Source organism: Stenella coeruleoalba (genome assembly GCF_951394435.1).
Source record: "Stenella coeruleoalba genome assembly, chromosome: 14".
NCBI classification, from domain to species: domain Eukaryota; kingdom Metazoa; phylum Chordata; class Mammalia; order Artiodactyla; family Delphinidae; genus Stenella; species Stenella coeruleoalba.
In genome coordinates, this window is record NC_137160.1 from 61,865,985 (window position 1) to 61,891,519 (window position 25,535).

Consider the following 25,535-nt stretch of genomic DNA (forward strand, 5'->3'; position numbering starts at 1 on the left):
CTGAGCCCACGTGCTACAACTACTGAAGCCTGCGTGCCTAGAGCCCGTGCTCCGCAACAAGAGAAGCCACCGCAATGAGAAGCCCGCGCACTGCAATGAAGAGTAGCCCCTGCTCGCTGCAACTAGAGAAAGCCCGTGCACAGCAACAAAGAGCCAACTCAGCCAAAAATAAAATTAAATAAATAAATAAACCCATTAAAAAAAAAGTTAGGCACCAGGTAATTTTATAAATTAAGCATAAATAAGTTATTCAGGTAATTTTCCTACCGTCCTGCCTGCCACCACCCAACAGCCCTAGGACAGGTAACTTTCTAGCTCATATTTTTACCCAATGGGCCTTCCAATACCCAAGAGTAGGGAACAGAGACCACCTCTCGGCGCAAGAAATCACAGCCTCTTTGTGCAAAGAGCATGGGGGTTCAACATATGTTGGTGCAGTCCTTTTGGAAAATGCAATCTGCCACACACACAGGAACAGAAACACACACATACACATGTTACAATTGTTGCTACTGACTTTTTTTTAAATTTTTTTTTATTTATTTATTTTTTTGCGTTACGCAGGCCTCTCACTGTTGTGGCCTCTCCCGTTGCGGAGCACAGGCTCCTGACGCGCAGGCTCAGCGGCCATGGCTCACAGTCTCAGCCGCTCCGCAGCACGTGGGATCTTCCCGGACCGGGGCACGAACCCGCGTCCCCTGCATTGGCAGGCGGACTCTCAACCACTGCGCCACCAGGGAAGCCCGCTACTGACTTTTTAATGCTACTCTCACACCCAGCAATCTTGCTAAGCTCTCTAACATTTGGTAGCTGGTTCTGAATCTCTCGATACCAGCAAACAGTGATAATTCTGTCTCCCTTATACTTCGTATTTCTCATTCATACCTCTTATTTCTTTTTCTTATCTAATTGCATTGGCTAGGACCTCTTATTCAATGTCAAATAGAAATATTTTTTCCCTGATTTTGAAAGAACTGCTTCTAAGGTTTAACCACTAAGTGTAATATTTGCTTTAGGTTTCTGGTGGATACCCTTTTCAGGTTAAGAAGGTTCCCCTCAGTAACTTCTAGTTTACTAAATGTTTCTTTCATCATGAATGGGTGTTGAATTTTACTCAATGTTTACCCTGCATTCATGGATATTTAACTTTTCTCCTTTAATCTGGTAATGTATTGAATTACAATAATAGATTTTCATTTAGATATGCATTTAAGTTTCCTCCATGTCTTTTCACGGCTTGATAGCTCATTTCTTTTTAGTGCTGAATGATATTCTATTGTTTGGGTGTACCACCATTATTTTAAGATGTATGTATCTACATTTTTAAGTTGAATTGACCTCTAATTTTCTTGTCCCATACAATTTATTCAGTTTTAGTATCAAAGCTCTACTAGCCTCATACAATAAGTTGGACAGAAATATTACCTTTTAGCTTCAAATACTTTTCCATGAAAGCATATCATAACAAATTACTGTGACTGGATGAAAAAATAAATAAAGCTTCATTTCCACTGATTAATTATAGAAGTTTTTAAGTGTCAAATAATAAGTTTTATAGGTAAAGTCAAACACATTCAGGTCTTGGCTTTTATCTGTATAATCTCAAACACTTCAGAGTCGAAACACTACAGAGTTCAAGTAATTTTATATTCCAAGTTAATAATTGATATAAAAGAAAAACATTAATTTAAAACAATACTAAAACATGCATGTTGAGAGATCTTCTGCATCAAATGCAGAGAAAATAATTGACAAGAATAAGAAATTCTAAGAACATCAGGCAGGTGAGGAGAGTGAAGAAGTGCTCCAACACTTTGCTGCAGAGCGCATACTGCTGTAATGTTTCTGTGAGAACAATTTGATAAGGTTATAAGTTTGAGCCACCAATTTTGCCTCCAGGAATTTATATCGCATACAGCCATATACCTGTGTGTACCAGGATGTTCACTGTACGTAACAGTGGAAAACTGGCAGCAACCTCAGTGCCCTGCAGGAGTAAAGCAGAGGTGAGGGGAAGCTAGGGGGACAGGAGGGAACCAGGAAAGGGACACAAGTGCTGCAAACACTTGTGTGGGCTGGTCTCAAGGACACACTGTGAAAAAGGTATGAAAGACGTTGAGTAGCTCCCAACTCCATCCACTCAAACATAACTATGCCTGAGAACACAATGAATAATTCTAGAAGGAGTCAAAATACTAGTAACTTGTGGGGCAGAAGACTGGGGGACTGAACATCTAGGGGAGGGTAGAAATTTATATAACTAAAAATTTGCTTTAATTATAAAATATTTCAAACAAAAAAATATAGATAATAGGACACCCCATGTTCCCACCAGTGAGATTAAACATGTTACCACTTTTGCCATATTTGTTTCAAATTTCTTCTCTTAGAAAAGGTATAAAGTACATCAGACACAGCTTTTCTCTACCCTGCTCCTCTCTGCTTTCCAAAGTAACCTTCTGTCATTCTAACTGCTTTTTATTGGAAACCTTTTGTGCCATTTAAATTTTAAACCATACATTCACATATTCTTTAGTTTATATACTACTTAAAAATAAACTAGCTAAAATAGTAATAAATACTAGTGTAATATCAGTCTTAATGCTAATAAGTAGTTTTAAAATCACATCAAAAAGTTGTTGCAACACACAGATTGTGAGAAAACAGTTGCAAATCATATATCTGATAAGGGATTAATATCCAGAATATACTTTTTTAAAAAACTCCTGCAACTAAAATATAAAACAATTTTTAAAAGAGCATTAAACAAGCCCTTCTTCAGTACTCCTGTTATGCTTATACACCCATTTTCCACAGTTAAGTCCAACTGTTGGTTGCTGTTTCCAATTTTTAGCCTAAAAAACATTTTTTTTAATGTACAATATAACTAATCATTACTGATATTGCAGAAAAAGAATAGGGCAGGGCCCCAAGTATTGGGGTAGGGAAAAGATCTTAATTTACAACACCATAAAACAGATACATTTTCTCAGTTACTTTTTTTTAAAAGAGAGAATTCTTACAGAGTTCATTTTCTCAAATTTCTAATGTTATCATTATTATTTGTTCTCCTTTACCTTTCTTTAATTTCAGTGCATTTAGGAAGAACCCCAGTACTTTAGAAAGTGGCTCCAGAGCTACGTACTAGTTGCCTATTCCAACATCGATTCTTTCTTACTAAAGGTTTCTGAATGTATTTTCTGACTTACAAAGAGCCCAACTAAGAGCCTGTATTTCCCAGCCTCTTGTACAACTAAGAACAGTCATGGGACACAGTTCTGGCCAATAATGGGAATAAGCAGAAATCACTAGGTTGGGATGCAGGAGAGCTTTGATCAAAAGGGCTGGCTCAGTTGAGTACAGGCTCTGATGTGGGGGGCGAGGGGTGGGAAAGGGCAGGAGCTGTCTGGTGACCCCAAGGTAAAAGCACATCCTGAGGAAGGCCAAGCAGAAATAGAGTAGACTGGGTCATCTATGACTTGATGGAGCCACAGTAACAGCTCTGGACTCCTATCTCCAGAATTCTCATCACATGAGAAATGGAAGTCCCTGTTTGTTGTTGCCTGATTTTCTTTCCAAGCAGCTAAATGCAGGTCTCTAATACACACAGTAGAGCCAAATCTCAACAATAACTAGATCTGACACTGATGAGGCATTTTCAGGACCACCCAAGACACAAAAATAAACAATTTTATAAGCACTTTATGTGAGCAATAAAATACAAGGTGTTTCTCAAAATGGGGATGGGAAAGGCAAGCGTTGAACTATTCCCTAGGTCTATCATATTCGGCAAAATAAGGCTCTACTGATGTTCTGATGCTGAAATGTTCCCCTCCTATAGCAGAGAGAACCCATAAACACTGGCCCTAAATACACAAAGGATGTCTCTGTTAGCAGTAAAACCTGTCAACGTCAGCAATGCTGACATTTGGGCTAGATAACTAACATTGTTGCGGGCCCTCTTGTGCCTGGCAGGATGTTTAACAGCAGCGCCAGGTCTCTACTTGTTAGATTGGCAGTAGCACCCCCTCTCCCAGATGTGACCACCAAAATTCTCTTCTGACATGTCCCCGGACAGCAAAATCTACCACCAATACACCCCACCAACACCCAGCTGAGAACCACTGTTCTAATCTAGTGCCCACTCCCACCTTTAATTAAAGCTAAATTTAAACGGGGAAGATCTTTGTTTTAAAAAATAATTTAACCAAAATAAAAATTTTAATCCTATTGATTTTTATATGATTTTTGCTCAAAAAAGCTAGGAATAATTGACTCACTAGTTATTTCTTTCTTAGTGGCAATGATCCAAAACATAGCTAACTCATGCACAAGTGTCTTTCATGGAGTTATTTATGACACTGAAAGGCTAGAAATAACCTAAATGTTCAATGTCAGGGAAAAGACTGGTTGTACAAATCATGGTGCATCCAAATGAATACTGTACAGTCATTTAAATGAAAGGCACTCATGCCAGTGGTCGCATAAACTCATACAGTCTCCTGGAATGGTAATATATGACATAAACAAAGGCATTAACAAACCAATAAATGGAACTGAGCTGCTATTTGGGAGAATAATTCATTCAGCTCCTCAGCTGTATTTGAAATTTACATACATGTGTGAGGTGACTATATTATGATTGCCCAACACCTCCTTTTCCTAAGGATCTGGAAAGGAACTCATGCAAATCTGACTTGTTCTTCCCTAAAGATAACTTCTCTTGCTTTTTCTTTACCCTGAATACTTAGAAAACTCATCAGAACGCATCCTGGTTTTTATGCTTTTCAAATATATTCCTGGTGGAGACTCTGACCTTGAGACTCAAGGTGTTCCTCAGCTCAGAGATGTTCTTCCACTATTACTTCAGTTATTGCTTCATCTGCCTCTGCTCTCTCTTCCAGGAACTCCGATCACAGATTTGAGACCTTCCTGCGTTTTTTGTTTTTTTTTTTTGCGGTACGCGGGCCTCTCACTGTTGTGGCCTCTCCCGTTGTGGAGCACAGGCTCCGGATGCGCAGGCTCAGCGGCCACAGCTCACGGGCCTAGCCGCTCTGCGGCATGTGGGACCTTCCCGGACCGGGGCACGAACCCATGTCCCCTGCATCGCCAGGCGGACTCTCAACCACTGCGCCACCAGGGAAGCCCCCTTCCTGTGTTTTAAATGCTCTCTTACTATTCATTTAAAGTACCTTTTTCCTAAATTCTGCAAGGTTTTTTCCCAAGCTAACTTGGTATTGTGCACTATCTATTCTGATAGTGAGTCCTGAATTTTTTAACACATTCTATAACTTCAAGAACTCTTTCCTGTTCTCAGCTTATTTTATTTTTACAATCTGCACTTGTCATATTGGGAATCTGAATTCCACTTTTCTCTCTTTTTTATACTATTTGGCATACTCTAAATGATACAGTCTCATTTTCTTCAAGTGCTTAGTTTTTCGTATGTCTAGCATTTGTTTGTTCATCTTTACAGAAAGGATCAGCCCTTACCCAAGGTTTTGTGGATGCTCATACTGTTTACTATCAAAATCCTCTGAGTCTCAAATATGTGGGTGGGACCCTTCTCTATAGTGTCAAATAATAATGTGGATTTTTTCTTATTACTGTGTTTTGGGCATTTCAGTGATCAATAAGAACAACAAAAAAGCTTCTACTGCATGGAATTAAAGACCTAGAAAATTATATCTTTTTCTCATTTTCTATTACTTTTCTTGCTGCCAATTTTTACTACTATTTGCACAATTGTCTCTGACAATTTTCTCTTTAAAATCAGACCTCAGAATTTTCCTTGGAACTATCAAGGAGCCAGTCTAATAAGTGGCATAAGAAAAACATGCTCACATTTAAAGTAAACACAGGAAGAGAATTTATTTTTGCCTGAGGGCATAACAGTGAATGAACAGACCTGAAGAATGAGCAAGCAGATGTCAGGTCAACAAGCTGGGAAAGATGGGTCCAAGCAGAAAAAGAGCTGTGCAAAGCCAGAAAGATGTGAATGTATGTAACAAATGAATGAAAGAATGATTAACTGATGTCTTGCAAGAAGTATATAAGCAACACAAGACTTGTGGTACATGAGAGACGGAAATGCAAGACATGAGGATGAACAGGTGGAGAGAAATCAGATTATGCAGGCATTTGTTCATGCTTCACTCACCCAACACACATACAAGGATTCTGCAAATTATGAAGATGGTGTTGCAAATGGAGGGGCAGGGGGAAGGAAAGATGGATTATTCTACAAACAGTAGGATAAAAGCAAGCAGTTATTTAGGAAAAAAAATTAACTGATCAGGAACAAGACAAGGATTCCCACTTTCACCACTTCTATTCAACATAGTACTGGAAGTTCTACCTGAGCAATCAGGCCAAAAAAACCCAGTAGGCATCCAAGTTGGTAAGAAAGTTGTTAAACTATTTCTATTTACAAATGAAGTGATCTCATGTGTAGAAAACCCTAAAGAATCCACAAAACGACTGTTACAGCTAATAAACAAATTCAGCAAAGTTGCAAAACACAAAATCAACACACAAAAATCAGTTGTGTTTCTATACACTAGCAATGAGCAATTCAAAAAAAAATGAGATTAAGAAAGCAATCCCATTTACAATAGAATCAAGAATACTTAAAAATAAACTTAACCAAAAAGGTGAAAGACTTGTACTCTAAAAACTATAAAACGTGGCTGAAAGAAATTAAAGACAACCTAAATAAATAGAAAGGTATCTCATGTTCGTGGATTGAAGACTTAATATTAAGATGATAGAGCTACCCAAAGTGTTATACTGATTCAATGTAATCCCTATCAAAATTCCAATGACAATTTTACAGTAACGGAAAAACTCATCCCAAAATTCATATGAAAAGTCAAGGGACCCTGAAAAGCCAAACAATATTGAAAAAGAATAACAAAGTTGGAGGAATCACACTTCCTGATTACAAAACTTACAGAGCTAGAGTAATCAAACGCATATGGTATGGCATAAAGATAGACACAGATCGATGGAATACAACAGAGTTCAGAAATAAACCCTCAGAGGGACTTCCCTGGTGGTGCAGTGGTTGAGACTCCATGCTACCAATACAGGGGGCCCAGGTTCGATCCCTGGTCAGGAAACCAGATCCCACATGCGTGCTGCAACCAAGAGTTCGCATGCCACAACACAGGAACCGGCGAGCGACAATTAAAGAGCCTACGAGCTACAACTAAGGAACCCACCTGCCACAACTAAGACCAGGTGCAACCAAATAAATAAATAAATATTTTTTAAAAAAATAAAGAAAGAAACCCTCAGATCTATGGTCAACTGATTTTCAACAAGGGGGCCAAGACCATCCAATGTGGAAAGGACAGTCTTTTCAACAAATGGTGTTGGGAAAACGAGACATCCACATGCAAAATAATGAAGTTGCACTATTACAATACACCTTACACAAAAATTAACTAAAAATGGATCAAAGACCTAAATGTAAGAGCTAAAACTATAAGAAACTCTTAGAAGAAAACATAGGGATTGAAAATCTTCATGATCTTGAATTTGGCAATGGTTTCTTAAATTATGATACCAAAAGCACAGGCAACAAAAGAAAAATAGATAAATTGGACTTCATCCAAATTAAAGACTTACATGCATAAAATGACACTATCTAAAGAGTGAAAAGAAAACTCACAGATTGGGAGAAAATATTTATATACCGTGTATCTGACAAGATATTAATAACCAGGATATCTAAAGAACTGCTACAATTCAACAACAAAAGGACAATTAAAAAATAGGCAAAGACACTTGGGACTTCCCTGGTGGTCCAGTGGTTAAGATTCCATGCTCCCAGTGCAGGGGGCCTGGATTCAATCCCTGGTCAGAATCCGCATGCCACAACTAAAACCCCGCATGCTGCAACTAAGACCCGGTACAGCCAAAGAAATAAATATTTTTTAAAAAAAGATAGGCAAAGACACTTTATGAATGGCCAAAATCTAAAACACTGACAACATCAAATGATAACAAGGATGTAGAGCAACAGTAACTCTCATCCTCTGCTGGTGGGAATACAAAATGGTCTAGCCATTCTGGAAGACAGTTTGGTGCTTTCTTACAAAACTGCACATACAATCCAGCAATCATGCTCCTTGGTGTTTACCCAAAGGAGCTGAAGACTTATGTCCACATAAAAATCTACACATGGATGTTTATATCAGCTTTATTCATAATTGCCAAAACTTGGAAGCAACAAATGTGTCCTTCAAGGGTTGAATGGATACATAAATTGTGACACATCCAGACAATGGAATATTAATATTAATATTAATGCGCAAGCTCAGCAGCCGTGGCTCACGGGCCCAGCTGCTCCGCGGCATGTGGGATCTTCCTGGACCGGGGCACGAACCCGTGTTCCCTGCATCGGCAGCCGGACTCTCAACCACTGCGCCACCAGGGAAGCACGACCATAATTTTAAAAATGGTAAATAACAAGTGTTAGAATGTGAGAAAAGCAGAAACCTCAAACACTGCTGGCGGTAATGTAAAATGTTGCAGCCACTGTGGAAAACAGTTTAGCAGTTCCTCCAATGCTAAACACAGAACTACCATATTATCCAGCAATTCCACTTCTAGGTCCAAACCAAAAGAATTAAAACCAGGGACTCCAATGAACACTTGCACAGCAATGTTCATAGCAGTATTATTCACAATAGCCAAAAGGTGGAAACAATCCAAACGTTCATTACCAGAGAAAAAAAATATGGCATACCCATACAAAAAAAAATATTAGTCAGCCATAAAAAAGGAATAAGGTTGTTACAGACGACAACATGGCTCAACGTTAAAAACATTATGTTAGGTGAAATTATCCAGACACAAAGGAACAAATATTGTATGTTTCCACTTGTATGAGGTACCTAGAAGAGGCAAATTCATAGAGCTAGAAAGTAAAGCACAGGTTATCAGGGGCTGGGGGAGGAGGGAATAGGGAGTTATTGCTTAATGGGTACAGAGTTTCTATTTGGGGTGCTGAAGGGGTTTGGGAAATGGTGGTGATGGTTGCACAACACTGTAAATGGAATAAATGACACTGCAGAGAGGGCAGACAGCAGAAGCAGAAAGAACTACAATTCTGCAGCCTGTGGAATGAAAACCACATTCACAGAAAGAAAGACAAAAGGAAAAGGTAGAAAACTATGTACCAGATGAAGGAACAAGATAAAACCCCAGAAAAACAACTAAATGAAGTGGAGATGGGCAACCTTCCAGAAAAAGAATTCAGAATAATGATAGTGAGGATGATACAGGACCTCAGAAAAACAATACAGGCAAAGATCAAGAAAATGCAAGAAATGTTTAACAAAGACCTAGAAGAATTAAAGAACAAACACCTAGAAGACTTAAATAACAAACAAAAAGAGATGAACAATACAATAACTGAAATGAAAAATACACCAGAAGGAATCAATAGCAGAATAATTGAGGCAGAAGAACAGGTAAGTGACCTGAAAGACAGAATGGTGGAATTCACTGCTGTGGAACAAAGAAAAAAGAATGAAAAGAAATGTAGACAGACTAGGACAACATTAAACACACCAACATTTGCATTATAGGGCGTCCCAGAAGGAGAAGAGAGACAGAAAGAACCCAAGGAAATAGTTGAAGAGATTATAGTCAAAAACTTCCTTAACATGGGAAAGGAAATAGACACCCAAGTCCAGGAAGTACAGAGAGTCCCAGGCAGGATAAACCTAGTGAGAAACACACTGAGACACACAGTAATCAAATTGACAACAATTAAAGACAAAGAAAAAAATTTTAAAGCAACAAGGGATAAATGACAAATAACATACAAGGGAACTCCCATAAGGTTAACAGCTGATTTCTCAGCAGAAACTCTACATGCCAGAAGGAAGTTGCATGATATACTGAAAGTGATGAAAGGGAAGAACCTACAACCAAGATTACTCTACCCGGCAAGTACCTCATTCAGAATCGATTGAGAAATCAAAAGCTTTACAGACAAGCAGAAGCTAAGAGAATTCAGCACCACCAAACCAGCTCTACAACAAATGCTAAAGGAACTTCTATAAGTGGGAAACACAGGTAAGAAAAGGACCTACAAAAACAAACCCAAAACAATTAAGAAAATGGTAATAGAAGCATACATATTGATAATTACCTTCAATGTGAATGGATTAAAATGCTCCAACCAAAAGACACAGGCTCGCTGAATGGAAACAAAAACAAGACCCATATATATGCTGTCTACAAGAGACCCACTTCAGACCTAGGGACACATACAGACTGAAAGTGAGGGGATAGAAAAAGATATTCCATGCAAGTGGAAATCAAAAGAAAGCTGGAGTACCAATACTCATATCAGATAAAACAGACTTTACAGAATGTTACAAGAAACAAGAAAGGACACTACGTAATGATCAAGGGATCAATCCAAGAAGAAGAGATAACAATTATAAATATATATGCACCCAACACAGAAGCACCCCAATACATAAAGCAAATGCTAACAGCCATAAAAGAAGAAATTGACAGTAACATAATAACAGACGCGGACTTCAACACCTCACTTACACCAATGAACAGATCATCCAAAATGAAAATTAATAAGGAAACAAAACCTTTAAATGACACCATAGACCAGAGAGATTTAATTGATATTTATAGGACGTTCCATTCGAAAACAGCAGATTACACTTTCTTCTCAAGTGCACACGGAAGCTATTCTCCTGGATCTATTCTCCAGGATAGATCACAACTTGGGTCACAAATCAAGCCTCGGTAAATTTAAGAAAATTGAAATCATATAGAGCATCTTTTCCGAACACAGCGCTATGAGATTACAAATCAATTACAGGTAAAAAAATGTAAGAAACACAAACACATGGAAGCTAAACAATACATTACTAAGTAACCAAGAGATCACTGAAGTCAAAGAGGAAATCAAAGAATACCTAGAGACAAATGACAACGAAAACACAACAATCCAAAACCTACGGGATGCAGCAAAAGCAGTTCTAAGAAGGAAGTTTATAGCAATACAAGCCTACCTCAAGAAACAAGAAAAATCTCAAATAAACAATGTAAACTTACACCTAAAGAAACTAGAGAAAGAAGAACAAACAGAACCCAAAGTTAGTAGAAGGAAAGAAATCATAAAGATCAGAGTAGAAATAAATGAAATAGAAGCAAAGAAAACAATAGCAAAGATCAATAAAACTAAAAGCTGGTTCTTCGAGAAGATGAACAAAATTGATAAACCTTTAGCCAGACTCATCAAGAAAAAGAGGGAGAAGACTCAAATCAATAAAATTAGAAATGAAAAAGAAGTTACAACGGACACTGCAGAAATACAAAGCATAAGAGACTGCTACAAGCAACTCTACACCAACAAAATGGACAACCTGGAAGAAATGGACAAATTCTTAGAAAGATATAACCTTCAAAGACTGAACCAGGAAGAAATAGAAAATATGAACTGACCAATCACAAATAATGAAATTGAAACTGCGATTAAAAATCTTCCAACAAACAAAAGTCCAGTACCAGGTGGCTTCACAGGTGAATTCTATCAAACATTTAGAGAAAAGCTAACACCCATTCTTCTCAATTCTTCCAAAAAATTGCAGAGGAAGGAACACTCCCAAACTCTTTCTATGAGGCCACCATCACCCTGATACCAAAACCAGACAAAGATACTACAAAAAAAAGAAAATTACAGACCAATATCACTGATGAACATAGATGCAAAACTCCTCAACAAAATACTAGCCATCAAAATCCAACAACACATTAAAAGGATCATATACCATGATCAAGTGGGATTCATCCCAGGGATGCAAGGATTCTTCAATATGCAAATCAATCAATGTGATACACCATATTAACAAATTGAAGAATAAGAACCATATGATCATCTCAAAAGATGCAGAAAAAGCTTTTGACAAAATTCAACACCCGTTTGTGATAAAAACTCTCCAGAAAATGGGCATAGAGGGAACCAACCTCAACATAATAAAGGCCATATACGACAAACCCAAAGCAAACATCATTCTCAATTGTGAAAAACTGAAAGCATTTCCTCTAAGATCAGGAACAAGACGAGGATGTCCACTCTCGCCATTATTATTCAACATAGTTTTGGAAGTCCTAGCCACTGCAATCAGAGCAGAAAAAGAAATAAAAGGGATACAAATTGGAAAAAAAGTAACAGTCACTGTTTGCAGATGACATACTATACATAGATAACCCTAAAGATGCCAATAGAAAACTACTAGACCTAATCAATGAATTTGGTAAAGTTGCAAGATACAAAATTAATTCACAGAAATCTCTTGCATTCCTATACACTAAAAACAAAAGACCAGAAAGAGAAATTAAGGAAACAATCCCATTCACCATTGCACCAAAAAGAATAAAATACCTAGGAATAAACCTACCTAAGGAGGTAAAAGACCTGTACTCAGAAAGCTATAAGACACTGATGAAAGAAATCAAAGATGACACAAACAGATGGGAGAGATATACCATATTCTTGGATTGACTTGAAAATGACTATACTATCCAGAGCAGTCTACAGATTCAACACAATCCCTATCAAATTACCAATGTCATCTTCTACAGAACGAGAACAAAAAGTCTTAAAATTTGTATGGGGACACAAAAGATCCCGAATAGCCAAAGCAGTCTTCAGGGGAAAAAAAGGAGCTGGAGGAATCAGACTCCCTGACTTCAGACAATACTACAAAGCTACAGTAATCAAGACAATATGGTACTGGGACAAAAACAGAAATATAGAACAATGGAACAGGATAGAAAGCCCAGAGAGAAACCCACGCACCTATGGTCAACCAATCTATGACAAAGGATGCAAGGATATACAATGGAGAAAAGATAGTGTCTTCAATAAGTGGTGCTGGGAAAACTGGACAGCTACATGTAAAAGAATGAAATTAGAACACTACCTAACTCTATACAGAAAAACAAACGCAAAAGGGATTAAAGACCTAAGTGTAAGACTGGACACTATAAAACTCTCAGAGGAAAACATAGGAAGAACACTCTTTGACATAAATCACAGCAAGATGTTTTTTGACCCACCTCCTAGAGTAATGAAAATAAAAACAAAAATAAACAAATGAAACCTTAAAAAATTTAAAAGCTTTTGCACAGCAAAGGAAACTATCAACAAGACAAAAAGACAACCCTCAGAATGGGAGAAAATATGTGCAAATGAATCAATGGACAAAGGATTAATCTCCAAAATATATAAACAGCTCATGCAGTTCAATATGAAAAAAACAAACAACCCAATCAAAAATTGGACAGAAGACCTAAACAGACATCTCACCAAAGACATATAGATGGCCAAGAGGCACATGAAAAGCTGCTCAACATCTCTAATTATTAGAGAAATGCAAATGAAAACTACAATGAGGTATCACCTCACACCAGTTAGAATGGACATCATCAGAAAATACCATAAAACTGTTGAAAAATACCGGAGAAAATTTTTTGTAATCATAGAGAAGCTCTCTCTGAGCCATGGCACAAAAAGTTAGAAAAAGTTGATAAATCTGACTTCATAAATATTTAAAATTTCTACATGAAAAACCATCATAAACGAGGTCAAAAGATAATCCATAAATTGAAAAAGTATTTAAATATATGACAAACACTTAACTTCCTTAATATGTAAAGAGCTCTTACATATCAGAAAGAGAAAGGAAATACAAATGACTTTTAAAAATAAAAACTGTTAAACTTCATTCACAATAAGAGAACTGCAAAATATAACAAGAGTAAGACCATTTTCCACCTATCAGACAAAGATTAAAAAACTAGGTAAAGGTGTAGGGAAACAGGCACTTTCTTATACTATTTATTGATGGACATGTACAACTTCTTTGGAAGGTTATTCACTGCAGCATTGCTTACCATAGCTAAAGACTAGAAACAACCCACATGTCCATTATAGATGAGTGCTTAAATAATGAATACCATTCAACTGTTAAAACGAACACATGAGATCTAAAAGGAAGGATTTTCAAAATATAAGTGAAAAAAGCAAGGTGCAATACAGTATGCTGTTTGTTTCACAGGGTTTGGATAAAGAGAGAGGGAGTGAGAAGGGAGAGAGGAGAGTGATCACCTACAGGGAAGGAATGAGGGAGCATGGGGGCAGTGACTTACTTTTCCACTACACACCCTTCTGTACTGTTCTCATTTTTGCCATGTTCATGTAATCCTAACCAAATTACTTATTTGTGTATTAAACCACAAGCTCTGGGAGTTCTCTGGTGGTGCAGTGGTTAAGAATCCGCCTGCCAATGCTGGGAACACGGGTTCGAGCCCTGGTCTGGGAAGATCCTACATGCCGCGGAGCAACTAAGCCCGTGTACCACAACTATTAAGCCTGCGCTCTAGAGCCCGTGAGCCACAACTACTGAGCCACCGGAACGAAGAGTGGCCCTCGCTCGCCACAACTAGAGGGGGCCCGCACGCAGCAACAAAGACCCAACGCAGCCAAAAATAAATAAATAAATTTATTTTTAAAAAAAAAGAATAAAATAGCATATCTTGACTAAACTCTTACTTTGTATCACGCAAATGCTATTTAACTCATTTGTAGGTGGCTACAAATGAGAAAACAGAGATTCAACTTTTCCAAATTTATACTGCAGTTAAGCAGTAGATCCAGATAGGAATCCAGGACTGAATTTTAGAGCTTGTGTTTGTTTGTTTGTTTATTTATTTATTTATTTCTGCATTGGGTCTTCCTTGCTGTGTGCAGGCTTTTTCTAGTTGCAGCGAGCGGGGCTACTCTTCGTTGCGGTGCGTGGGCTTCGCATTGCGGTGGCCTCTCTTTGTTGCGGAGCACAGGCCCTAGAATGCGCGGGCTTCAGTAGTTGTGGCACGCGGGCTCAGTGGTTGTGGCTCACAGGCTCTAGAGTGCAGGCTCAGTAGTTGTGGCACACAGGCTTAGTCGCTCCGCGGCACGTGGGATCTTCCCGGACCAGGGCTCGAACCCATGTCCCCTGCATTGGCAGGCGGATTCCCAACCACTGCACCACCAGGGAAGTCCCTATTTTATTCTTATCAAAGTCTTCTCCTCACAGAGGAGGGCCTCTCAGAAAGAAGTGTGATACATAGCAGAACTTATTCCACCAGGAATCTTATCTCCCCAACCAGCGATGGGTATAATACGAAGGACCATGACCAACTGAACACCCTGACACATGCAACATATTTAGCTTCCTACTTCACTGTGTCCATCCACAGGATCTTTATACAGAGTATATACACAAAGATTGACTAATAAAACAAAGTGAACACTTAACCATCATATAATTGAGGATTCACTTAGGGACCTTAAGTATAAAGAAAGAAATTTCAGTATTTCTCCCATAAGTAGAAACTATCAATTTGGGATTACCTTAAAGTCCTACTTTTTTCTTATAAAATTAATATCTCTTTTCCAATTTCCTAAATTCTTATTTGCTGTTCCATCACAACAGCTCGAGGTAGAATATTCTAAAGTACAACAAGGATATAACGTTTTCTGTGTACTATATAGAACAAAGCTATGTACCAAACACTAAAGTATTATTTAATATTATATCATACTAAAGTGTTATAACTATCTCACCCTGACAATGTTACAGTAATAGAGATTTAAAAAAATAAAAACTTAAGATTTGAAATGTGAAACTATGTTTTCACTGGTTGAGGCATAAATCAGTTCCCGCTGTCGTGGAGTACCACCTGGATGGTCTAAGGTCCCAGCCTTGACTAGGAGGAGTGGGCCACCCCTGGGAACTTTACCCCAGACTGCCTCAAGAATTCCTGGAAGCACTACTAAGTAACCTGTCAGAGGAAACGATAGCTTTCAGAGTATAAGGTTGTTTGAATACAGTGAAAGAAGAAACAAAATAATTTAGTATGAGATTTTCTTTAGAGGAAGGAAGGCAGTTTAACACAAAGTTATCAGTGATCAGTGACATGACCCAAATGAACTAGGTGATAGAACAAAGAGCACATTAAATCAGAGTCCTGGGTTGTGAAAGGAATAGGAGCACATAAAAACAAACAAACCTCCCAAACTGAAAAAGATACCAGAAATCCACAGATACAAGCTTCCTGGAGGTCATCAACCTCAACAGTCCTTAGGGATCTATGATACCCTTCAAATCACATGCCAAATGTGGGGGAATTGTATGTATGTGGGCATGTCTCTTGTTCACAGGTTTCATCTTAAAGGTGTCTAAAGGTGTCCACAATCTTTAAAAGCAAGGATTTCACTGTTAAGTCAAAACAGCTTCCTGAAACATTACTACTACTGTACCATAAATAGAACATTAAATTAGCACTACATTAAATATATTTAAAATAACACTACACTCACTTCAGACAACAGCCCAGCAAGGTACAACAGCATTCCAACTAAGAATGTAACAGAAAAGTTTACTATTCCACTCAGAACAGCAGAGTCAGAACTTATATGCTTTAACACTTAGCCTGCTGAACTGTATCTGTTCCTTAGTTATCAGCTGCTATGTTTTAAGTTTATATGCTAAGTTGACTTAGTATACGGTTAGTCACTATTATCCAAAGTAACAAAGGGTATTATCCAAAGTTCTAAATTACTAGTTGGTTTAAATATTCTCTGCCCCTAACAGTTCACCAATAAGAAATCATTTTAATGGCACCACCAACAGGGAACAGAGCACGGAGAATCTAGATAAGAATTTGCAGAGGAAACAAATCATATGAATGCTTATCTGAGAAAGTGAAGAGCACACTTATGTTAATTTTAATTCTGCTCTCCTAGATCTTATCTGTCCATATCTCTGGTTTACTCTTTGGAAGAGTGAACAGAGTAAGAAAGCAAAGCAACCAGACAGGGTGTCTGAACCGCAGGACACTGCAAGAGCTGTGATAGTTCTCCAACTGGGAACAGGGAATTCTTGTAGATACTAATGATCTGGGAGAAGCCAAAAAGGGCTATTGGAGATTCTGGTTAAAATAAAAAAACTGAACAAGAGGCAAGCTAGAAAGAGTAGGGGACAACACAGCTATCTGGATTTCCATGATTATAGGTATCAGTAACCTACAGAACCTGTCAAAGGCAAAACAGTATTATTTCGAGTTCTATATTCTTCACTGGAGAATCATTCCCCCAGCTGCTTTTCCTTAAAGCAGTGGTTCTTACCTTCTGAGGAATCACAGAGCTCCATTTAAGAATCTGACCAAAGCTGTACTTCCCTGGTGGCGCAGTGGTTAAGAATCTGCCTGCCAATGCAGGGGACACGGGTTCGAGCCCTGGTCCAGGAAGATCCCACATGCTGCGGAGCAACTTAAGCCCGTGCGCCCCAACTACCGAACCTCCACTCTAGAGCCTGCGAGCCACAACTACTAAGCCAGCATGCCACAACTACTGAAGCCCACACACCTAGAGCCCGTGCTCTGCATCAAGAGAAGCCACGGCAATGAGAAGCCCACGCACCGCAATGAAGAGCAGCCCCCGCTCGCCACAACTAGAGAAAGCCTGTGTGCAGCAATGAAGACCCAATGCAGCCAAAAATAAATAAATAAAATAATTTTTTTAAAAAAGAAAGAATCTGACCAAAGCTATGGAATCCCCCAGAAACTACATCCCCTAGGGCATTCATACAAGTTAGCACAGTTTCAGGGGACTTGAAAATCCCTTTCCAGTCTGATCCATGGATCCCAGATGCTGTTTTAAAGGCCTCCAGTCCCAAAATGACCCAACCTATTATAACATATTCTACTCTCTTCTTGCCGTCAAAAGTGTAAATGATTCTCTCAGTACCATTAATCTCAAGTAGATCATAAGAAGAAAGCAAATAGGCTGTCATGCTGGTCAAGCAGGACAGTGCTGCAGTGAGAATCACAAGGACAGGATTTAGGTCCCTGCTGTATCACTAATGGATATGGTAACCTTACAGAAGTCACAACCTCGTGCTGGACGGTGTCTCCTCAGCTGTGAGTGAGGGGTTGGAATAAACCAAGGTGCTGACATCTTACAAAGGGAGCAGTACTCTTGTTTAGAGAATACTAACTGAGCATCTAACACACTGCAGGCCTACAGGCAGATGGTGGGGAAACAAAGGAAAATGAGGCAGCCCTCAAGGAGCCAGACAGACAAGTAGACAGTTATGAAGCAATGTGACTGGACTTCCCTGGTGGCGCAGTGGTTAAGAATCTGCCTGCCAATACAGGGAACATGGGTTTGAGCCCTGTCCGGAAAGATCCCACATGCCTCGGAGCAACTAAGCCCGCCTGCCACAGTTACTCAAGCCCGTGCCTAGAGACTGTGCTCCACAACAAGAGAAGCCACCGCAATGAGAAGCCCACACACCTCAATGAAGAGTAGCCCCTGCTCACCACAACTAGAGAAAACCCACATGCAGCAACAAAGACCCAACATAGCCAAAAATAAATAAATAAATAAATTTATTTTAAAAATAAAACAATGTGACTTATACTCTAAATAAAAGAATATAGAGGGTTCAGGAATCAGAGAAGGAGCATATAACTAAAGTCTAGTCTTGCAGACACTTCCCAGAAAATAACGTAGACACAGATTATGTCCAACATGTGCAAAGACTCCAAGGTGTGAGAAAGCAGGTGATTCTCAAGGAAATTCAAGGAGTTTAATATGGCAAGCACTGAGAACTTAAATTAAAGGCTGGCAGGAGAACGTGCAACAGACACTGCAAGGGAAGTGTTTTACAATAAGATAGCTTTGATTTATCCTCCACACTGACTGCTCACTGTAAGTACTAGAATAGAGTTCATTTGATATTTAACTTCTAAAAATTAGTTGAATCACAAATGGTAAAAACTGCTCTTACTCTGACAATATTTGAACTACGAATTTCTAATAAAGAAAAATGACCAGTCAGTTAAGAGTTCCACAAAGTCTGATTAATCAACCAAATTCCTTCTGAGCTACCACTTACTAGAAACATTATTCCATGACTTAGCTTTTGCCATTTCCCTACAGTTTTACTCTCTTCCCCGAACGGCTCACAGTACTCCATTCCTTTCCTCTGCCCTTCTAATTCAGACAGCAATCATCAGCAACAAAGGAAAAGCAAAAAGCAATCATGAACATTTCTCAAAAAGCCAGAATTAACCTCAGACTACATTAATGTTATTAGTCTGTCGCTCAGACAAATTAGACTTTTCCAGCAATCTCACTTCTGCCAACCATGCCCGTTCAAGGCAAGTCTTCTGCCGTGTGCTCCTGATCCCATCAGCTCCTGCTTCCTGAGGTTTCTGGCTCCAATAATCTTCCCTTCTCTTTCTTCAATCTCCAATCTCTTTAGGCTTCCCCCCTCCCCAATCATGTGGACACATCAAGTCACCCATTTGTGGTAGGAAGTCATGTTCAGCAAACACATATCAAGTGCCCACTAGGTGCCTGAATCTGCACAAGGCGTTGGCACAGCCTGCAGGAAGGCTAATGAGGCCAAGAAAAGATAAAGAGTCAGCTCCAATCCAGTCATTCATTCCCAGAAACCTCCCATTTCAAAAGTTATGTTATAAGAGCAACTGTTCAAAGGGGGTAAAAAGAGTAAGGGGCCAGGGCTTCCCTGGTGACACAGTGGTTAAGAATGTGCCTAGCAATGCAAGGGACAGGGGTTGGAGCCCTGGTCTGGGAAGATCCCACATGCCACAGAGCAACTAAGCCCATGTGCCACAACTGCTGAGCCTGTGCTCTAGAGCCCTCAAGCCACAACTACTGAGCCCATGTGCCACAACTACTGAAGCCCACGTGCCTAGAGCCCATGCTCCGCAACAAGAGAAACCACGACAATGAGAAGCCTGCACACTGCAATGAAGAGTAGCCCCCACTCACCGCCAACTACAGAAAGCCCGCGCACAGCAACAAAGACCCAATGCGGCCAAAAATAAAAACAAATAAATAAGAAATTTTTTTTAAAAAAAGGGTAAGGGGCCAGAGTATCAGTCTCAAAATAATACATTCCCTTTTCCTACATGACTTTGAATAATAAGGTATAAAGCAAAAGTCCTCACACCACTAAGCAAGTCTAGCTCTTAGTTATATTTAGCTTTTTTGCTCAGGAGCAAAACCTTTCTTTTCCTAGTCAAATTTGTATCGCCAAAAAAAGCATACCTCTTCTCAAATGTTATCATCAATATACCCACTGCTGTGACCTACAAAGAAGAAAGCCCACTGTAACACTTTTTCCTACTCAAAGGATAGTGGTTTGCTTAACAGAAACTGTGGTCTCAAAGTCCTGTGCTGCTGTATCACATCCAATGCCCTGCCTTGAAAGGGGAGGCCATGGGACACTATGGGTACATACCAGGGAATTCAACCCTGCAAGGGAGGGCCGGGAAGCTCCTCCCACCGCCTCACCCTGAGGAAGTGAGACTCCAGGAATGAGGAGGTAGTTAAGCAAAGGGGGAAAGAAAAAGGGAAAGAAAAGTTGTGCTCAGGCAAAGAGAACTATATCTACAAAGGCCTTAAGGGAAGGACAGACAGCACATTTCAAGGAACAGAAGAACCCAATGACAAAGAGGGAAGAAAGTCATATGGGGGAGGCAGGACCTGTGGTCTTGTGAGCAGTGGCAGGGGTTTGAAGTCTACATGGTGAGCAATGGGAAACCACTGAAGGTTTAAAGTAGGGAAGTCACATACTCATGCTTCATTTCAGCCACCATTCCCCACTCCATCCCACATCTGACTTCCGTATTCCTCTCAACTTGCTCTTTGCAAGGAATCTGTTGATCTTCTAGCCATTAATTTAACGGGCACTTTCGGTTTTGACCTTGGTGCCCCTGCAGCACGTGCCTGCTGAGCATCAGCTCCCTCCACACCCACCACCAATTTTCCCCCCACTTCTATGGCTATTCCTCTCTAGCCTTTCTTTTTGCAAGCTCCTCTTTCTCTACCTATGCCCTTAAACATTGTTATCTGTCAAGACTTTGTCCTTGGCTTTCGGCATTTCCAAACCCTCTCTGTTTTCCCTAAGTGATCTCACCTGCATCTAGGACCTCAAATACCATCTGCATGCTCATGATGTCCAAAATCATTTACAACTCAGACCTCTCCTGAACTCCAAATTTACATATTAAACTATTCCCATTTCGATGTCTTACAGGAAGCAAATTGAACAGTTTCAAAACCAAACAAATCTATTCCCTTAGCATTTCAAATCTGTATCTCCCCTTCATTCTTCCTGCCACTGCCTGAGTTCAAGAGCTCAACATCTCTCCTTAGGTTGACTCCCAAAGAGCCCCCCTCCCTGTACCAGCTGCCCACAGTTAGCCACACCCAACCCACAGCTAGAATGGTCTTGCTAAAGAGTAAAGAGAATATGATTGTGGTACTTCCAAGCATCAAATTCCACAGTGGGTGCTATCTACTAGCTCACAGTCCTCAGACTGATCTACAAGGGCCCACGGGCTCCGTCTTACTGTCTGGCCTTGTCCCCCTGGCACCTCAACGTCACACCGCACTCTGCACCAGGCTCAGCCGTTGGCAATTCTCTTGGTCTTCTATGCTCTGTATCTCCGCACACATTTCTTCTTCCTCTGAACACTAATTCTCTCCCTCCCTCATTCTCCTCCCCTGGCCGACTTGTTCTTCAAGACTCAGGCAAGGCCCTACCTCCTCCAGGAAGCTGTGCCAGGACTCCCAGATGCATCCTGTGGGGGATGCACAGCACACTGTGCTTAACACGAGCTTCTGCGTTCTTACTCTCATGTTCTCATCTGCTTCCCTAGTTACCACTCCCCACTTGGCTGGATCCTGGAGAGCAGGGACTCCGTCTAACATTGGCACATTTTAAGGTGTTACAAGTGAGTAAATGAAAATATGGAATTGTGATGAGGCCTTCAAGAGACCAAGTCCCAGAAAGTGAGTGCCTCAGGAGCAGGAACCTGGTCAGCGGCTCTCTGATGAATCCCCAAGGCTCAGGGCAGGGTGCACAGCACAATCTGTAGAATGGCTGAGTGGATGTTTAGAGTCAAAAGAAAACACTCAGAGTCAAAACTCTTTCTGGACTTGCTTTCCATTTTTCCTGGTTTGTGACCAACTTTAAACAAAACACCAGTGTATATTGCATGATTTGCACTGACCGAACAAATGCTCTTGTTCTTCCACTAGGAAAAAAAATAATAAGAGCTTTGACCAATCCAGTAAAGGATTCCTAGGCAGAAGCCCATGGAAAGATTTCCTGAACTCTATGAAACTGAATGCAATTTTCAGTGGATATAAATGCATTTTTCTGGTGAGATGGATTACACTTTTCACTGAATATTCATGGATATTAATGATAACCAAAAAAGCCAAACTACTTAATCAAAATGTCAAGCTGAATTAAGCTGTAGCATGCATCGTTTCCTCTCAAACCTGTATTTTGATAAACCACTCGCAACCTGGGGACAGCAGCCTCTCCTAAAACAAATGCAACTGGAGAAGACACAGCTGGCAGGCTCTCACACAGAGCTTCCTACGAGAATTTGCATTTAAAACTTTCTATAATTGGGAAAGTCCTTACCAGCATTCTCTGAAGTTAGTACCCTATTCTAACACACTCTGACCCACGTGAATCAGGGTATTTATTACACGTCCTGCTAATGTGCTCAAGAAGAAAACGTTACATTACGAACATAATGACAAGAGGAACTGTCATCTAATTAAACGGGAAGGGGAAAAGCCCGGGAGCATCTAGATTTACAGGAAAGCCCTTTTTTTGTCGTTTTACTGTACACAGAGCGACCTGACAGCGGGAGCAGCATTTAGCTCACAACCACTCACTGCAATCCTGGAAATAACATGCAATAATTAGCAGTAGGAAGCAGACAACTAGGTCACTTTAAAAGAGATAAAATTAAGTTCTGCTCGATCGAAAGGCTCCATGGTTGACCCAGGAGACCGTCCCAGGGCGCGTCTCCACGAGGCGACCAGAAATCACGCCGGGCGCCCGCGTTCGGGGAGCTGCCTCACGACGCCCGGAGACCCGAGCCCCTCAGGCCGGGCCCCGGGGCGTGGACGACCCCTCGGCGCCTACCCTGACTCACCGAGCTCCTTCCAGAAAGCTCTGAGGGGGCGACGGCGTACCGGGGACGCTCGGGCCGCGACTGTCCGGCCGCCCCACCGCGGCTCGGAGACCCTCCCCGGCCCCCCGACCCGCCAGCCGCCCCCTGTACCGTCGCGTCCACGCCCACGCCCGCCCCCCGGCACCGCCCCCCGGAGCCCACTGCGCCTGCGCGCACGCGGCCGCCCCAACCCCGAGAGCCCGAGCGCCGAGGCCCGGGCGGCGCACGCGCGCCCTGAGGCGGCCCGCGCGCCGCCACTTCCGCCCCAGCGGGAGGCGGCGGAGGCGGCGAGTGCCGGAGGGCACCGGCGTGCGCAAGCCAGGTCCTCGGAGGGGGCGGCGGCGGCTGCGCGAGCCCGCCACTCACCAGGTACAGCTGCTGCCAGCGATTCTGAGCGTCCAACTCATCAAACTCCCGTTCGATGGCGGCCGACATGGCGGCGGCCGCGAGCTGGCGCGAGGGAGCCTGCGCCGGCGGAGAGGCTCGGGCCCCGCACGATCCGGGCAGCGCGCAGCCGCTGCTGCGCATGCGTGCTCCAGGCCCGCCACGCCCCCACGCCGCCCCGGCCGCAGGGAAAGTACCTGGTTCGTGACGTCAGCGCGCCGGCTGCGCCGTGCGGGGCGGGCGGCGGGGGAGTCGTGGTCCAGGCGGTGCCCAGGTGGAGGGGGCGGGGCCTGGCGGCGCCAGAGGCAGGACTCCGGGGAGACCAGCAGGTTGAGTGCTTGGGGGTTTGATTTTTATTTTGAACCTTCTCTAGGTCAGCTTAACGGCCTGTGCCCCACTTTCTCCTCTCGGAAAATGTAAACCAGGACTGATGCCCGCTCCTGGGCGCCCGCGGGTTTTGTGCCAAATAAACCGCTGCAGCAAAAGGAGAAGCAACCTCTCCTGGAGGTTGGAGTCTACAGCTTGTTAAGTAAACGTTACACAACTTAAAAGTTAGTGTTACCTGTAAAAAGAGCAAATCGTCTGTTACCAAACAAACGTGCTGATTATGGAAATCATCTCGCTTCACATAGGGAAACTCATGTGCTTAGGACACCTTATAATCTTCAGGAAGAAATGTGAAGGGTTAGAAAAACGTTAGTGTGCTGTCCAACACTGAAATTTAAATTTTACTTAAAATTAAATGAAATGACAAAGATTCTCTCCTTGACCAAACTCTACTCAGGATCCTCTGAGCTCTTTTTCAGCTAAGTCTCAACTTTTGGGCTGCCCTGTTTCTCTCTGCATTGTCGAATTTTAGCAAGAATCCTGGTAAGTCAGTTAACCAGAATCCCCCATTCTCAGTATCTGGTTACTCTTAATTTTTCTTTTCTTTTTTTCTCTTTTTGGCCACACCTCACGGCATGCAGAACTTCCCTGGACCAGGAATCGAACCTGCACGCCCTGTAGTGAAAGCATGGCGTCTTAACCCGTGGACCACCAGGGAAGTCTGTGATCACTCTTGATATTTAACCAGGTTCTGCATCTTCTGCTGTCCCCTGGGGTGACATCTGATATCCGTGGCCTGCCTTCAGCTAGAATCCTATTAGGCTTACCCAGAACCCCCCGTGCTTCCTCTGTTAAAAACAAGACTATAGGTCTTCCCTGGTGGCGCAGTGGTTGAGAGTCCGCCTGCCGATGCAGGGGACGCGGGTTCGTGCCCTGGTCTGGGAGGATCCCACGTGCCGCAGAGCGCCTGGGCCCATGAGCCGTGGCCGCTGGGCCTGCGCGTCCGGAGCCTGTGCTCCGCGGCGGGAGAGGCCACAGCAGTGAGAGGCCCGCGTACCGCAAATAAAACAAAAACAAAAAAAAAGACTACAGGCCCAAAATGAAGTCGCTTGGGAAGCCCCGTGTCACCAAACCTAAACTTGATGGTAGTTTCAGCTCTCACAGAAATGGAACTTAAAGGAGTAAATCAAGAATCACTAATCACCACTGGTTAGGTGATCTGCCTGATAGACCCCTGCCCTTGACCCTGCAGTAACCAGTTCACTTCTCTGCCTGGGATAACTCCCTTGTTCCAACTCCCTACTGCCTGTAAGTCTTTAGTTTTGTGTAGCTTCTTGGAGCTCCTGTCCATCTGCCCAATACATGAATCGTTTAATAAAGGCAATAAGATCTTTAAATTTTACTCAGTTGAATTTCATTTTTTAACACCTCTTAGTAATTTTCCATCCACTGACACCCCCCCCCTTCCCCCAGCTTGGCTATAAATTCCCACTTCCCATTCTGAATTTGGAGTTGAGCCCAATCTCTCCCCCACTACAAGACCCATTGCCATTGTCCCTATACCTGTCACAGTAGTCGCCCCACACACACCTGAATAAAGTCTTCCTTACCTCATCATCTTCTATAAGTGTCAGGAATAATTTTTTTCTTTAACAGAAATTGAGAATTCAGTTCCACAGTTGAATTAGCCACATTTCAAATGCTCAATAGCCACATGA

General features: G+C 41.6%; 1 protein-coding gene across 4 annotated transcripts in view; it reads right to left on the minus strand.

Annotated features, from left to right (window-relative positions):
• Positions 1 to 23,769, minus strand: part of PTPN2 (protein tyrosine phosphatase non-receptor type 2) — a 76,065-nt gene extending 52,296 nt beyond the window's left edge. For 2 of the 4 annotated variants that reach the window (XM_079943552.1, XM_079943551.1), the window contains exon 1: positions 23,473 to 23,769. In XM_079943552.1, the coding sequence (XP_079799678.1) occupies positions 23,473 to 23,634 (162 nt within the window). In that variant the 5' untranslated portion in view covers positions 23,635 to 23,769. The remainder of the gene's footprint in view (positions 1 to 23,472) is intronic. The other 2 variants (XM_079943554.1, XM_079943553.1) reach the window with 2 other exon arrangements.
• Between the last annotated feature and the right edge of the window lie 1,766 nt (positions 23,770 to 25,535).